The 15,850-nt window shown below is 43.8% G+C and overlaps 1 protein-coding gene and 1 long non-coding RNA gene across 4 annotated transcripts in view; one reads left to right on the forward strand and one right to left on the reverse strand.

Annotated features, from left to right (window-relative positions):
* SHROOM3 (shroom family member 3) overlaps window positions 1-15,850 on the forward strand; it is a 349,443-nt gene that overhangs the window by 304,970 nt on the left and 28,623 nt on the right. For all 3 annotated transcript variants that reach the window (XM_055384545.2, XM_055384546.2, XM_019025820.4), the window contains 2 exons: window positions 1,761-4,926; window positions 11,978-12,051. In XM_055384545.2, the coding sequence (XP_055240520.2) occupies window positions 1,761-4,926; window positions 11,978-12,051 (3,240 nt within the window). The remainder of the gene's footprint in view (window positions 1-1,760; window positions 4,927-11,977; window positions 12,052-15,850) is intronic.
* The window catches only part of LOC134758331 (uncharacterized), a 61,193-nt gene continuing 50,258 nt past the window's right edge, over window positions 4,916-15,850 (reverse strand). The window contains exon 3 of the long non-coding RNA XR_010133394.1: window positions 4,916-5,900. This is a non-coding gene — a long non-coding RNA (uncharacterized lncRNA). The remainder of the gene's footprint in view (window positions 5,901-15,850) is intronic.

The following is a 15,850-nucleotide window of genomic DNA, read 5'->3' on the forward strand; positions in this document are numbered from 1 at the left end:
GGCACCCCTCACCTCCCAGATGGGGCGGCTGGCCGGGCGGGGAGCTGACCCCCCCACCTCCCTCCCGGACGAGGCAGCTCGCCGGGCGGGGGGCTGACCCCCCCACCTCCCTCCCGGACGGGGCGGCTGGCCGGGCGGGGGGCTGACCCCCCCACCTCCCTCCCGGATGGGGCGGCTGGCCGGGCAGAGGGGCTCCTCACTTCCCAGAAGGGGCGGCCGGGCAGCGGTGCCCCTCACCTCCCAGACGTTTTTTTTTTTTTTTAAGTAATGAATAACATTCCATTGTGTAGATATACCACAGTTTATTTGCCTACTACAGAACAGCCTTGTTGCTTCCATGTTTTGGCAATTATGAATAAAACTGCTGTAAACATCCATGTGTGGGTTTTTGTGTGGACGTGAGTTTTCAGTTCCAGTGGATAAATGCCAGGGAATGTGATCACTGGATCTTATGGTAAGAGTATGTTTAATTTTGTAAGAAACTGCCAAACTTCTTTTAAAAGTGGCTGTGCCATTTTGCATTACCACCTGCAATGAATGAGAGTTTCTCTTGCTCCACATCCTCACCAGCATTTGGTATTGTCAGTGTTCTGGATTTTGGCCGTTCTAATAGGTGTGTAGTGGTATCTTGGTTTTGTTTGGTTGTTTTTTGTTTTTGCCTATGACAGAGCCCTCAGGAGGTCCTGAGAACATGTTCCCTAGTATCTTGTTGTTTTAATTTGTAATTTCCTAGTGACTTATGATGACAGCCTTTTCATTTGCTTTTTCGCCATCTGTATATCTTCTTAGGATGTCTTTGGCCAGTTTTAAAATCAGGTTGTTTTCTTATTGTTTGTTGAGTTTTAAGTGATTTTTTAAAAAACACATATATTTTGAGTTTCTAAGTAATTTTATTTTGAGACAGCTTTCTGGAGTTTACAGTGCCATGATTGATAGTCTTTTTCCTCTTCTCCAGACGGGCTCTGAAAACCATCTGGAGGAGCTTGTAAATGAGAAAATCTTGCCCTCCTAAATGTATGAGGAGGCTTTGCTTTGGCTTTTGGAAGTCATCCACAGGTGTTGGAATCCCAGCACCGAAGAGCCCCTGTGATTAAGCCTTCTCATAAAGCTTCCCTCTCCTTCCCTCTTTCCCCTTCGCTCTGCCTCTCATGAGCTTTTTCTGACTCTAATTTCTCTCATTCAGCTTTGTGTTTAGCTTTCCCACCACAAACAAATTGTTTCTAGTGCAGTTAAGATTCCAGGAAGATTGCCAGGGTGTATCCTTCAATTCCATAAAAAGGAAAGATATTAACTAAAAACATATACATGTGCACACAAAGTCTCCTTCACCCGTGCCTATTCTCTTATTAACTTTTTCCCCTCTTCCCACAAACAGCCCCAGTAGACACACAGTTTCAGTCTCAATCACTCTTCTACCTCTCTCATTTCTTGGCACATGCAAAATGTCATTTCCAGCATGCAGCAAATCACATCAAAGTGCTGCCTGTGCCCAAAAGCCACGTGGCTTTCTCTGAGCTCCTCATTCCTCTCCTTGCTAGCCTGGGTGATTAATTAGAGGCAGATAGGTTAGAGTGTTGGGCAGTTACTCCTAGCGATGACACAGAAGGAAGCTGAGCAAGGCCCAAATATGGCCCTTTTTACCCACCCTTCCAAACACCAAACCTCTTGCACAAGAGAACATTTATAAGCTGGGTCCTCTGCCTGTAAGCCTACTAAATGATAACAGCTCAGTGGTACTGACTGCTTTGTCTTTCTTCCAGCTCATCTACTAGTGACCTCTCCAACTATGACCATGCCTATCTAAGGCGGAGCCCTGACCAGTGCAGCTCCCAGGGGAGCATGGAGAGCCTGGAGCCCAGTGGGGCATACCCACCCTGTCATCTTTCCCCTGCCAAGTCCACCGGCAGCATTGACCAGCTCAGCCACTTCCATAACAAGAGAGACTCGGCTTACAGCTCTTTCTCCACCAGTTCTAGCATCCTAGAGTATCCACACCCTGGCATCTCTGCCCGGGAGCGTTCAGGCTCCATGGACAATACTTCTGCTCGAGGTGGCCTCCTCGAAGGGATGAGGCAGGCAGATATTCGCTATGTCAAGACAGTGTATGACACCCGGAGGGGAGTCTCAGCAGAGTATGAGGTGAACTCTTCAGCCCTGCTGCTTCAAGGTAGGGAGGCCCGAGCCTCAGCAAATGGTCAGGGCTATGATAAATGGTCTAATATTCCTCGGGGCAAGGGAGTGCCACCCCCATCCTGGAGCCAGCAGTGCCCCAGTTCCTTGGAGACTGCTACGGACAACCTTCCTCCTAAGGTGGGTGCACCCCTGCCTCCAGCTCGGAGTGACAGTTACGCAGCATTTCGGCACCGTGAGCGGCCCAGCTCCTGGTCTAGCCTTGATCAGAAACGGCTCTGCCGGCCTCAGGCAAACTCTTTAGGCTCCCTGAAGTCTCCATTCATAGAGGAGCAGCTGCATACTGTGCTGGAGAAGAGTCCAGAGAACAGCCCCCCAGTGAAGCCCAAGCATAACTATACCCAGAAGGCCCAACCTGGCCAACCTCTGCTGCCGACCAGCATCTACCCGGTACCTTCCCTGGAGCCACACTTTGCCCAGGTGCCTCAGCCTTCTGTGAGTAGCAACGGTATGCTCTACCCTGCACTGGCCAAGGAGAGTGGATACATAGCCCCTCAGGGAGCATGCAACAAGATGGCTACCATTGATGAGAATGGGAACCAGAATGGATCTAGCAGGCCTGGGTTTGCCTTCTGCCAGCCCTTAGAACATGACTTGCTGTCCCCGGTGGAGAAGAAACCAGAAGCTACAGCCAAGTATGTCCCCTCCAAAGTCCATTTCTGTTCAGTGCCTGAAAATGAGGAGGATGCCTCCCTGAAGAGACATCTCACACCTCCCCAAGGCAACAGCCCACATTTCAATGAGAGAAAGAGCACCCACAGCAACAAACCATCTTCTCATCCCCAGAGCCTCAAATGCCCTCAGGCTCAGGCCTGGCAAGCGGGTGAAGACAAGAGATCTTCCAGGCTCTCAGAGCCCTGGGAGGGCGATTTCCAGGAAGACCACAATGCCAACCTCTGGAGGAGGCTGGAGAGAGAAGGCCTAGGCCAGAGCCTGTCAGGCAACTTTGGCAAGACCAAGTCAGCCTTCTCATCTCTCCAGAACATTCCTGAGAGTCTGAGAAGACACAGCAGCCTGGAGCTAGGCCGGGGAGCCCAGGAGGGTTACCCCGGGGGCAGGCCCACCTGTGCAGTCAACACCAAGGCAGAAGACGCTGGGAGGAAAGCTGCTCCTGACCTCGGGAGCCATCTGGACCGGCAGGTTTCCTACCCGCGGCCCGAGGGGAGGACCGGTGCCTCGGCTTCTTTCAACAGCACAGACCCAAGTCCCGAAGAGCCGCCTGCCCCCTCGCACCCGCACACATCCAGTCTGGGCCGGAGGGGGCCCGGCCCAGGCAGCGCCTCGGCTCTTCAGGGCTTTCAGTACGGGAAGCCCCACTGCTCGGTGCTGGAGAAGGTCTCCAAATTCGAGCAGCGAGAGCAAGGGAGCCAGAGACCGAGTGTGGGCGGCTCTGGTTTTGGCCATAACTATAAGCCCCACAGGACCGTCTCAACTTCCAGTACTTCTGGGAATGACTTCGAGGAGACAAAAGCACACATCCGTTTCTCTGAGTCAGCTGAACCCCTAGGCAACGGGGAGCAGCACTTCAAAAACGGGGAGCTGAAGTTGGAAGAGGCTTCCCGGCAGCCCTGCGGTCAGCAGCTGAGCGGAGGAGCGTCGGACAGCGGCCGTGGCCCCCAGAGGCCGGACGCTCGGCTCCTCCGTAGCCAGAGCACCTTCCAGCTCTCCAGCGAGCCAGAGAGGGAGCCCGAGTGGCGGGACAGGCCCGGCTCGCCCGAGTCGCCCCTGCTGGATGCCCCCTTCAGCCGCGCCTACCGGAACAGCATCAAGGACGCACAGTCCCGTGTCTTGGGGGCCACCTCCTTTCGACGTCGAGACCTGGAGCTGGGGGCGCCCGTGGCGTCGAGGTCCTGGCGGCCGCGGCCTTCCTCGGCCCACGTGGGGCTGCGGAGCCCCGAGGCGTCGGCCTCCGCCTCCCCGCACACGCCCCGCGAGCGGCACAGCGTGACCCCTGCTGAGGGCGACCTGGCCAGGCCCGTGCCCCCTGCCGCCCGGAGAGGGGCTCGCCGGCGCCTGACTCCCGAGCAGAAGAAGCGCTCCTACTCGGAGCCCGAGAAGATGAATGAGGTGGGGGTCGTGGAGGAGGCCGAACCGGCACCCCTGGGCCCGCAGAGAAATGGGATGCGTTTCCCGGAGAGCAGCGTGGCGGACCGGCGCCGTCTCTTCGAGGGCGATGGCAAGGCCTGCTCCACGCTCAGCCTGTCGGGGCCCGAGCTGAAGCAGTTCCAGCAGAGCGCCCTGGCGGACTACATCCAGCGCAAGACGGGCAAGCGGCCTACCTCCGCCGCCGGCTGCAGCCTCCAGGAGCCCGGGCCACTGCGCGAGCGCGCCCAGAGTGCCTACCTCCAGCCCGGCCCCGCGGCGCTCGAAGGCTCCGGCCTCGCCTCGGCCTCCAGCTTGAGCTCACTGCGGGAGCCCAGCCTGCAGCCCCGCAGGGAGGCCACGCTCTTGCCGGCCACAGTTGCAGAAACCCAGCAGGCTCCCCGAGATCGCAGCAGCTCCTTCGCCGGTGGCCGCCGCCTCGGGGAACGGCGACGCGGGGACCTGCTTAGCGGAGCAAACGGTGGAACAAGGGGCACCCAGAGAGGGGATGAGACCCTCAGGGAGCCATCCTCCTGGGGGGCCAGGGCCGGGAAGTCCATGTCGGCCGAGGACCTGCTGGAACGCTCGGACGTCCTCGCGGGCCCTGTCCACGTGAGGTCCAGGTCATCTCCCGCCACCGCAGACAAGCGCCAGGTACGTGCAACCAGCAAGTCCTGGCCTCGAACTGTCCCTTCCTCCCTAGAAGCTTTAGTGGGGCTCCCCAACCCCCCACACTCTCACCCGCTCTCCCAGTTCAGTTTTCCTTGTGATTACAGAAAAGTAGCATTTGTTTTCATGAGTTGAGTTTCTCAAGTGTCCCTTACCTGGTTTCCTTACAAAGATATAGGTATCTAGATTACCTATATTGTTATACAGATTCTCTATCTATCTGTCTACCTCCATTTTAGGAAGTCGCCACCTCTCAATGGAAAAATGCAAGGTTAGGAAAAATTAGGGATTATCTTTTTTGTTTTTTGCTTTTTTTTTTTTTAATGGATTAGAGTCTGGGTCTGAGTATTTTAAAAGTTTTAGCTTTGCACCCTTTCTGTTTCTGTTGGACTTTGCATCTACAAAATAGCTAGAATGATTGACATTGATAGTCATTGGTTATTGAATTCCTGGCCCTCAGCTAAGTGTGTGGCAGGTCCTGAGCTAAGTGTAATCTACATTTATTATTTCATTTAACCCTCATGATAATCCTGTGCAGCAGAGTATATTATACATGTCAGACCCCTGTCTCTCGGACTCCCACCTCAGCTCTTTCTGTGCGTTATCCTGGTGAGGAGAGAAAATAAGAAACTCAAAATCTCACATAAAAGGATTTTCTAATAAAGGCACCAAATGCTGCAAGGATTAAAAGTACTTTCCCCTGAAAATTTTAAGCAGTGCTAGGAATAGAAGCTGAGCATTCTGACTCCTAGGAGCCTGTTAATTTCCCTAATTCTTAGCCTATCCTCAGGCTTCACTTCTACTGTAGACCAGGGGCCTGCCTCATGCTTCCCTTCCCACCAAAGACAATAATAGGAATCACATACCTGTTAGCACAGGGGAGGAAGAACTCCGCTCCAGTCTCCCCTCTCAGATTCTGCTGTTTTCCCTTTCAGAGAAGTCAGCCATTCAGCAAGCATCTGTAGAGCATGTGTTATATGAAAAATGCTGTGTTACAGCATCAAAGGATACACAAAAGAAAAAAATAAGGCTCATGCCTTTCTGGAGTTCACAATTAAGCAAGGAATACGACCTTATATATATAAATCTAATATGACTAGTGAATGCTTTGGGAATGGTGATCAATAATATGCTATGGAAAGGAAAGTGATTAATTCTGAGGTGATCTGAAAGTGCTTCTCCTGAAGGGAGATGTAAAAGCTGGGCATGATGACAAGAGATTAGGGGAGAGGGGATGCATTGATGGGAAGAAACCAGTTCAGACAAAGAAAGATTCAGCAGTTCTGGCTGAGAAGTTTGCTGCACTCTATCACACGCATACAGCAACAAATGCTACTTGCTCTTACCAGTCAGATGCTTATAGGGCAGGATTTTACAAGTTTTTGACAAGGATTTAGCTCTTTTTCAAAATTCTCATTAGGGAGGCCTTTCTGCCTCCAAAAACAAAGTCATCATGGAAATCAGTTCCTCTGTATGTGACAATCGATCCATCTCTGGCCTGAAATAATGACTGCAGGAGGCTACCATTTTGAACTACTTGTAGCCTGAGACCGTCTCATATATTTGGCAGGTCTGGCCTCTCCTCAGCCAGCTTGAAATCCTCTCTGAAACATGCAACCTTCTATTTTCTTCTTTAATTCCTCTTCATTGCAGAACAATAGATACTAGTGATGGAGCTTAAGTGTACATCAGACTCTTGCCTGTTTCCTTCTGAGAGAAAATACCGTCCCCTCCCAGATGTTTTCTGTTTAGAATTGTACAGAAATATTTTCTCCCAGTATAAATCCCCAACAAATATAGAGGCAACTTCCCATAAGCCTTCAGTAGCCTTTTCCTTCCTTCAGAATGAACAGAGCTAATTCCCACTCACTATCCTACCACTAACACACATTTAAAATCCATATATGTAACACACAATTTCATTTAGCTTGATGGATTTTAGCAACTTAAGTGCATAACAGTCTAGACACCTTCCTTTCTCTCCCCGTGTTTTAAAGAAAATAAAAATGCTTAGGTGAAAACCAAATCATTATTGTTTATTCCCCATTAGATATTGTTATTTTGTCTTAAGAGGTTGGTTGGATGGCTATGAATGTTATTTTATCTTTTCCCCCAAATATTTCTTAAGCCTGGTTGATTAAGAAATAAAGCTAAAACATAGGTGTTGGGAGAAGTGAAGAGATTCCTCTAAATCCCAATTAAATACTTTGTATTATTTGGAAAACTTTTTAGAAAGACAAGTGAATACAAAACAGTACTTGGGCACCCTTTTCATAAAGGGAATGCCATATTTAGATGTTATTTAATTTGGGGAATATGCAGGCAGAGAGGGAAATATTTCCAAATGAAATACTTCTTTTATACTGCTTTGCTCCAACAAATTCTGAAATTTCTGAACAATGCATAGTCTCTTATATTGTCACTGTGCCAGGACTGCATTCTTGAGCTTCCTCCCTCTCCTGGTCTCCTGCACAGCAGCCAGACCTTAGCTGACTGGAGAAGCATCTCGTGGCAAGGCGGTCTGCTCTTTGCATCCTCTTCATCATCTGCCTTATTTGTAGTTATGATGAGTAAAAAATAAAACAAAGTTACTCTCACCACATAACTATTGTGGTTATTATATACATATTTTTCCTATTGAATAAATTTCAAGAACATTATCAGTAAGCTTTTGGGAAGGTTTGTTAATCAATCATTTTTCTCATCCTTGCTTTAGAGAATTCTGACAAGTTAAGTGAACTTGTAGAGACTGTCTGCCTGAGTTAAAACCACAATGTGGAGTGTGTTTCTGCTGCTGGCTTAGTTGATACTATCTCCAACAAATGTTGCTTGCTCTTACCAGTCAGATGCTGACAGGGCAGGATTTTACAAGTTTTTGACAAGGATTTAGCTCTTTTTCAAAATTCTCAGTAGTGAGGCCTTTCTGCCTCCAAAAACAAAGTCATCATGGAAATCAGTTCCTCTGTATGTGACAATCGATCCATCTCTGGCCTGAAATAATGACTGCAGGAGGCTACCATTTTGAACTACTTGTAGCCTGAGACCTTCTCATATATTTGGCAGGTCTGGCCTCTCCTCAGCCAGCTTGAAATCCTCTCTGAAACATGCAACCTTCTATTTTCCTCTCCTTTAATTCCTCTTCATTGCAGAACAAATAGATACTAGTGATGGAGGTTAAGTGCACATCAGACTCTTGCCTGTTTCCACTTTCTTTCTGTGAGACCTTGGAAAAGTTAACCTGTTAAAAGTGGGTAGGACCTGCAAAGCTACAGAAAGATAGCCAACATTTCTGCCTTAGAGACAGAAATGTATATCTGTTCATTGCATAGATTTAAAATATAGTAGAGACTATAAAGAGAAACCCTTGGAGAAATAAGATTACTGGTGGGGATATTTCCCCCGGATGCTAAGTTAGAGACTTCTCTGGTTCTCACAGTATTTTCAGGGAACTTCATGTCTGATGTGTAACATAATCACTATGAGATGGTGTGACAAACATTACTGAATTGCTGAGGAAATTGCTCAATGTATGGAACCACAGTATTGGATATAGGCTTGATTCTGTGGAATGCAACTTATAAGTCTTTTTTAGCACCTTTCCACAAGCACGCATTTAAGCTTATACAAAATAGAATTGACTTTCCACAAAATGTGAAGATACAAATAGCTAACAATAATCAAATTTTTGCTGTGTGCCAGTCATTGTACTGTGTTTTATAAGTATAAAATTAGCCTTGGCTGGGTGCAGTGGTGCACACCTGTAATCCCAGCACCTTGGGAGGCCGAGGTGGCTAGATTGCTTGAGGCCAGGAGTTCGAGATCAGCCTGGCCAACATGGCAAAAACCCATCCCTACTAAAAATACAAAAATTAGCTAGGCATGGTGGTGTGCATCTGTAGTCCCAGCTACTTGGGAGACTGAGGCACGAGAATCGCTTGAACTCACGAGGCAGAGGTTGCAGTGAGCTGAGATAGCGCCACTTCCCTCCAGCCTGGGCAACAGAGCAAGACTCTGTCTCAAAAAATAAAATAAAATAAAATTATTCCTCACATCTGTGCAATGAGGTAAATACTATTATTATCTCTAAGTTACAGAAGAATGAACCAAGTCACCAAGAGGGTACAAAATTTGCCCAAGGTAGTAGAGTGAGGTTTTCACCCCATACTGTCTGACTGCAGAGTCTTTAAGTCACTATACCATGCCATCTCCTAAATAAAAAGAGGCTGGGAATGGGGAAACAGAGGCAAGAGTTAAATGTTCTATATCTGAAAATATCATCCAATTACTTTATTTCCTTTTAACATTTATTGATTACTATTTCAGTCATGCATCATATAATGGTCAAGGATGGACCACATATGCGACAGTGGTCCCATAAGATTATAATACCATACTTTTACTGTATCCTCTCCATGTTTAGATACAAAAATACATACCATTGTATTGCAACTGCCTACAGTATTCAGTACAGTAATATGCTGTAACAGGTTTGTAGCCTAGGAGCAATAGGCCTATACCATATAGCCTAGGGATGTAGTAGTCTATGTCATCTAGTTTCTGTAAGCACACTCTATAATGTTTGCACAAAGACAAAATTGCCTAATGATGCATTTCTCAGAACATATCCCTGTTGTTAAGTGACACATGACTGTATTTTTCACATCAGATTTTTCATAAGGATTTCTAGTTATTTTTAGTAGTTACTTGAAATGTTCTAAAGTAGGTGAATATTGTCTTCACATTTCATCAGTGACAGAGATATTGAGATAACTAACTTGGAACCCAAAACAAGAGGACTGAGATTCAGTAGACTTTAGATTTACATTATTATTATTATTATTATTATTATTATTTTGAGACGGAGTCTCACTCAGTCACCCAGGCTGGAGTGCACTGGCGCAATGTCGGCTCACTGCAAGCTTTGCCTCCCGGGTTCACGCCATTCTCCTGCCTCAGCCTCCCGAGTAGCTCGGACTACAGGCGCCCGCCACCAGGCCCGGGTAATTTTTTTTGTACTTTTGGTAGAGATGGGGTTTCACCACGTTAGCCAGGATGATCTCGATCTCCTGACCTCATGATCTGCCTGTCTCTGCCTCCCAAAGTGCTGGGATCACAGGCGTGAGCCACCGCGCCCGACTGATTTACATTATTAAGTATGCTAAGAACTGGTGTATTTTTAAGTCAATTTTGAGATAATTAACAAAAATAAATCAGACACTTAACAAGTTGGTATAATTCTATGCCTAGTATTTTTCCCATAGCCACTGTTTTTTTTTCCTGTAATTGCCATAATAAGTACTTTGTACTTCTTACCAATTTATAGAAAATTAAGTCTTGACAGTGAATATATGCTCAAAGCAAGAAATGCAACAGGAATTTATCTTCCTTGGGCTTGTATCAGATTGGGAAGATATTTTCCTTTGTCAAGTGGTATTTTGATTGATAGAAGATTCAGAGAATTCTCTCAATAGTTTATTACTGGGTCTAATTCCTTTGTTTTATCCACATCCCCATAAATAGTTAAAGCTTGATATTCTAGGGGCCAAATCATGTGAATACAGAAGTTATATTCATTGTCAAAACGAAATGCAAAGGATATAATAGGATATGAATACATATTTATACTTTACTGGGTTAGACGCTCACATGGGACCTAGGCTTTTCCAATTAATTATTGGCAAAGTAGCACATTCTTGTCAACATAGGGAACAATGGTGGGAAAAGACTTTTAAAGGACCATAAATTTCATGGAGAGCAGGAATTCTCATTCCCTACAATGATATTTGAGTGAATCAGAACACATGGAATTCATTTTTCTCAAGCCATTCAAGTCTGATTACATCCAGCCCAGCTGCCATTCAACCTATAAAGATTCCATGGCAAGACCTTGGGCTTTGAAGAGATCATGGCTTGAATCATAGTTTCTCCACTTACTTAACTGTGGGCAAGATATGTCACCTCGCTGAGCTGCATTACATACCCTGCTTCCAATTGTTATAAAGATTAAGTTACAAAAAAAAAAAGTCAAGTGCCTAATATTCCAGGCATATAATTTGTTGGTGCAAGGTACTTAGCAGAGTGTCTGGCACACAGTAAATACCCAGTACCGGTAGCTGCAATTATTAATAATGTTCAGGGGTTTGTTTCTTCTGCCTGCTCCCACCTTTGACCCTTTCTATTGCTTATTAGTTTCTCAACCACTAAACAAAAACAATGAGGAATGGGGTGAAGAGCAGTTAACCCATTGGGCAGGGTTAAATGGCAAAATAAATTACTGAAATTAAGTTAGAGATTATATATGGATTTAATTTTTCTGGTTTTTGCCTGTCTCCTGTCATAAATAATTGGGAGTTGAATATATTATCATCAATGGCAACATCATCATCTTCATCATGGACCTGATCACAGGGACCAAACTGTATACTATCAAAAACTGACAACCCTCTCAGGACTCCAGTATATACCCTCATTAAAACAAAAACAACTACCTCTGAAAAGGCCCCAGAGTTATTGATCTCACATGTGAGTGAACTTTTTCCTAGAATTTATTGCAACCCGATTACAATCCAAATTCATATCTTCACTAATTGTAACTAAGAACATTTGAGATTTTTGCAAAATGTAATAGACTATCCTTTCCCGTCATCTCTCATATTTCCCTATTGCCATTTGAAAAGTTTGGCCCATTGAATTCATTGTCTTCGTTATCCTATTTCAAGTTTAGCAGTTGTTTTGAACTCCAGAGATAATCGTTAGGAGACTTCTCTTAGTTAGGAAACATCCTTGTTAGAGGAGGCACCTGGTGAGACAGACTGAAGTTCAAATTCTGACTCTGCTTTTTTTTTTTTTTTCTTTTTAAATCTTCGGCTTATCTCCTGCATCGATGCCATGGGATTATGTAAGAGTGCCACCACGTGGCCTGACAATAGTAGGTTGCCAGTAAATAGGTGTTCCTTCTCCTTTTTACCTCCACCCTCTTGGTAAATTTAAACACCCGTTTATTGGCAGTAATGCTGTGCCTTTCTTGTGTTTCAAGGATGTGCTTTTGGGGCAAGACAGTGGCTTTGGTCTTGTGAAGGATCCATGTTATTTGGCTGGTCCTGGATCTAGGTATGTACATGTACTTATGATGCTCTCTGCATATGAATGCTGCTGGTGTTAAACTACTCTTGTTCCTTTCTACAAGAAATTGAAATGTGATGTCATATAGTGTCACATGCTTTTTTGATTTGTCTAGGCCATGGATAACTTTTTTTTTTAGTTTTATTATTATACTTTAAGTTTTAGGGTACATGTGCCATGTTGGTGTGCTGCACCCATTAACTCGTCATTTAGCGTGGAGAACTTTTTATTTTCCATTTAGAAATGATTTTCTTTAAGAATGACACTTGTTCAAAATAGGTTTTGAACATGTGCTATTGAGGACAAGGTTGATTTGGCTAACCAGTTTGACAACAGAATAATTAATGGAGGTGCTTTTCTTGAGTGTGCCCCATGGCTTTCACAAATGGGGCCTCCTGTGTGGCTGATCTCATCCAGCTCTGTGTGCAGAGCATCACATCTGGTGACCACAGTGCTAGGGAAGAACGGGCATTTCATGAACAGCTTCACAGAGGAAGGCAAACCGTAAGCATCGGAGGTGAAAAATAAAGCTCAAAATCATAACTTTATACATGTGGGGATGGAAAACAGAGGAAAGTCGTTTTTTTAAAATGCCATAAAAATCATATATCCTGGGTAGAAAAGTAAAATGAGCACTTTTTTAGAATTTAAAATTTTGAACTGTTCACATGGGACTTAATAAGTAGAAATTTTCAGAAAGGGTATTCTCTGAACCATGTACTCTGTATGTAGTTTTAATGCAGCATTACGGAGTTACCTACTATAATCTATTATTACTAATGATAATACACCTACACCCTACCTACTCCTTTCTATGTTTTTAAGCCATTTCCTTAATTTTTCTTACATTTCATTCAATCATTGTTTCTACATTCACCTTCTTAATAACACAACCTAATTCTGTCAAGTAGAAGCAGCCAACATGGTCAGGAAGTAGGTATTAATTACCTGCTTTCTAGCCAAGATCAGCCTTCTACATTTATATGCTCTTGCTCCTATAGCTGTGTTGACAAGGAAGAAAGTATTCAAGGTGAGGTTGAGGACTTTGGTGAGTTTGGGTGCATTAATTAAAAGCTAGAGACAAGGGAAAACTAACAATAAACTAGAGTACTGCTAAAGAAAATTGGTCTGAAATCAAAGACGGGACTAAACAACAAACAATCAAATAACCCTATTTAAAAATGGGCAAAGGTAAAAAAAAGAACAAGATCATGTCCTTTGCAGCAACATGGATGGAGCTGAAGGCCATTATCCTAAGCAAATGAACACAGAAACAAAAAAACAAATACTGCACGTTCTCACTTACAAGTGGAAGCTAAACATTAAGTACACATGGACACAAAGAAGGGAACAATAGACACTGGTGCCTATTTGAGGGTGGAGGGTGGGAGGAAGGTGAGGATTGAAAAAACTACCTATCAGGTACTATGCTTACCTGGGTGACAAAATTATCTTTACATCAAACCCCAGCGTCATGCAATTTACCCATGTAACAAACCTGTACATGTACTCCTTGAACCTAAAATAAAAGTTGGAAAGGAAAAAAATAATTGAAGGTGACAGGTGAGGGGGGCTGCTGGTTGGCTCAGTGGCAATATCGACAATCTGAGAAACACAGGTAGCAATTTTGTGGGGAGGGGGAAATCTTCCTCAACAAAATTAGTTCTGTGTTAAAAAAAAAAAAAAAACTTTCTGAGCTGTAAAAATGCCAAAAGAATAAATATGACAAGCATTGCATACCACTGAATAACTGAAATGCTTGTCCTGTTCTTCAGCAATTGACATTAGCATAGGTGCAGCTGCATGCCTAGTGCTTGCTGAAAAGGATATTGATAACTTCAGGACATGTAATTCTCAGCTGTCCTGGGGAAAAGCATAGGCATGGAAAGTGCAGCCGACAGGAAAACATGGGAGGGACTTGATCACAGATCCTGTGCTATGAATTTTGAGTACTAAAAATTCTGCTTGCAGTATATTTTTCTGACCATCACAACCAAGAAGACACAAAAAAGTATAACACTCTTTTTTTTCTAAAGGCTTGCATGGTCTTTTATCATAGTCACTCTGTTAATCATAGTACGAAGACAAGAGTCACATCAACTGGACAATATTGAAATGTCAAAATAATTTGGAAGGTGGAATTTGGAGGAATGTGCCCTCTGTTCTCCATGGATGCTTATTAGGATCAGTCAGTTTTCCTCCATGCTGACATAATTCTCCCTGAATACATGAAATTCAGACTTTACATTAGTGCTTTTTAAAAAACATAAAATGTTCTAATTTATAGAAAAATAGAGATTTTACACTGTTCAAGTTTTATGAGAGTTTGATGCCTTCATGGGTCAGAAAGAGACAATAGTTGTCATTATTATACACTTCTTTCCTGTTTTCAAACATTCTCCACTCTTTTTATCTCCATTTTAAAGAAAAACACTAGAGGATACCAATCCAACTAAATTCAGACATTCACTTGTTAATTTCAAACATAAAAATTTACTTGTCTATATAAAAATGGGCAAAAGACTTAAACAGACATTTATCCAAAGATGGCAGACACATGGCCAACAAGCATTGAAAAGATGCTCAACACCACTAATCATCAGAGAACTCAAAACCACAATGAGATGTTTACCTCACACACATTAGAATGGCTGCAATTAAAAAAACGAAAAACAACAAGTGTTGGTGAGGATATGGGGAAATTAGAAAACTTGCACACTGTTAGTGGGAATGTAAAATGGTGCAGCCATATGAAAAACAGCATGGAGATCTCAGAACATTAAAAATAGAACTACCATATGATCTGGCAATGCCACTTCAGAGTATGTGTCCAAAAAAATTGAAAGCAGGGTCTCCAAGACCCATGTTCACACCCATGTTCATAGCAGCAGTATTTACTATTCACAATAGCCAAGAGGTGGAAACAACCGAAATGTCTACTCATGACAGATGATTGGATAAGCAAAATGTGGTATAGCCATACAATGGAATATTACTCAGCCTTAAAAAGGAAATTCTGCCACATGCTTCAACATGACATTACGTGAAGTGAAATATAAGCCAGTCACAAAAAGACATATTGTATAATTTCACTTGTATGAAGTACTTAAAGTAAAGTAGTCAAATTCACACAAAACACAAAATAGTGATTTCCAGGGGTTAGTAGGAGGGGGAAATGGGGAGTTATTATTTAGTGGGTACACAGTTTTAGGTTTGCAAGTTGTGAAAGTTCTGGAGATCTGTTTCACAACAGTGTGAACATATTAACACTACTGAACTTAAAAATGGTTAAGATGAAATTTTATGTTGTTTTTTCTAACCACAATTTTTTAAAAATGCTTTTTCTTTTTTTTTTTAAAGCAAAACAAAACAAAGGTGAGACTAATTGCTCTCAAAATCCATTCTTGAATAGTAGGATTCCTGGATACATATCAGCAGACTCTGGGTGACCCTCTCACACTCTATTATAAAAGGGACTTGAACAAAGTCTTTTTTTATCCCAAACTTCATTCCTAAAAACACAAAATAATCACCACGGAGAAGCATTCTCAACCAAGCTAAGCATTTACCACTGATATTATCTTCAAAAAGAAAATGCCACTTTAGTATAGTTTGTGTAAACTAAGGTCACACAAACTAAAAACATCATATAAAAGTCTATTGGGCTGGATCTTTAAAGGATAAGTGCTACATTATTGTATGTTTTAGTGATGTCTCCCCCTTTAGAGAAGCCTCAAGATATAATAAATAAAATAAAGGCATCTGAATTAGTCGTTAAAACATCAGA

Source organism: Gorilla gorilla, chromosome 3 (assembly GCF_029281585.2).
Source record: "Gorilla gorilla gorilla isolate KB3781 chromosome 3, NHGRI_mGorGor1-v2.1_pri, whole genome shotgun sequence".
NCBI lineage: Eukaryota > Metazoa > Chordata > Mammalia > Primates > Hominidae > Gorilla > Gorilla gorilla.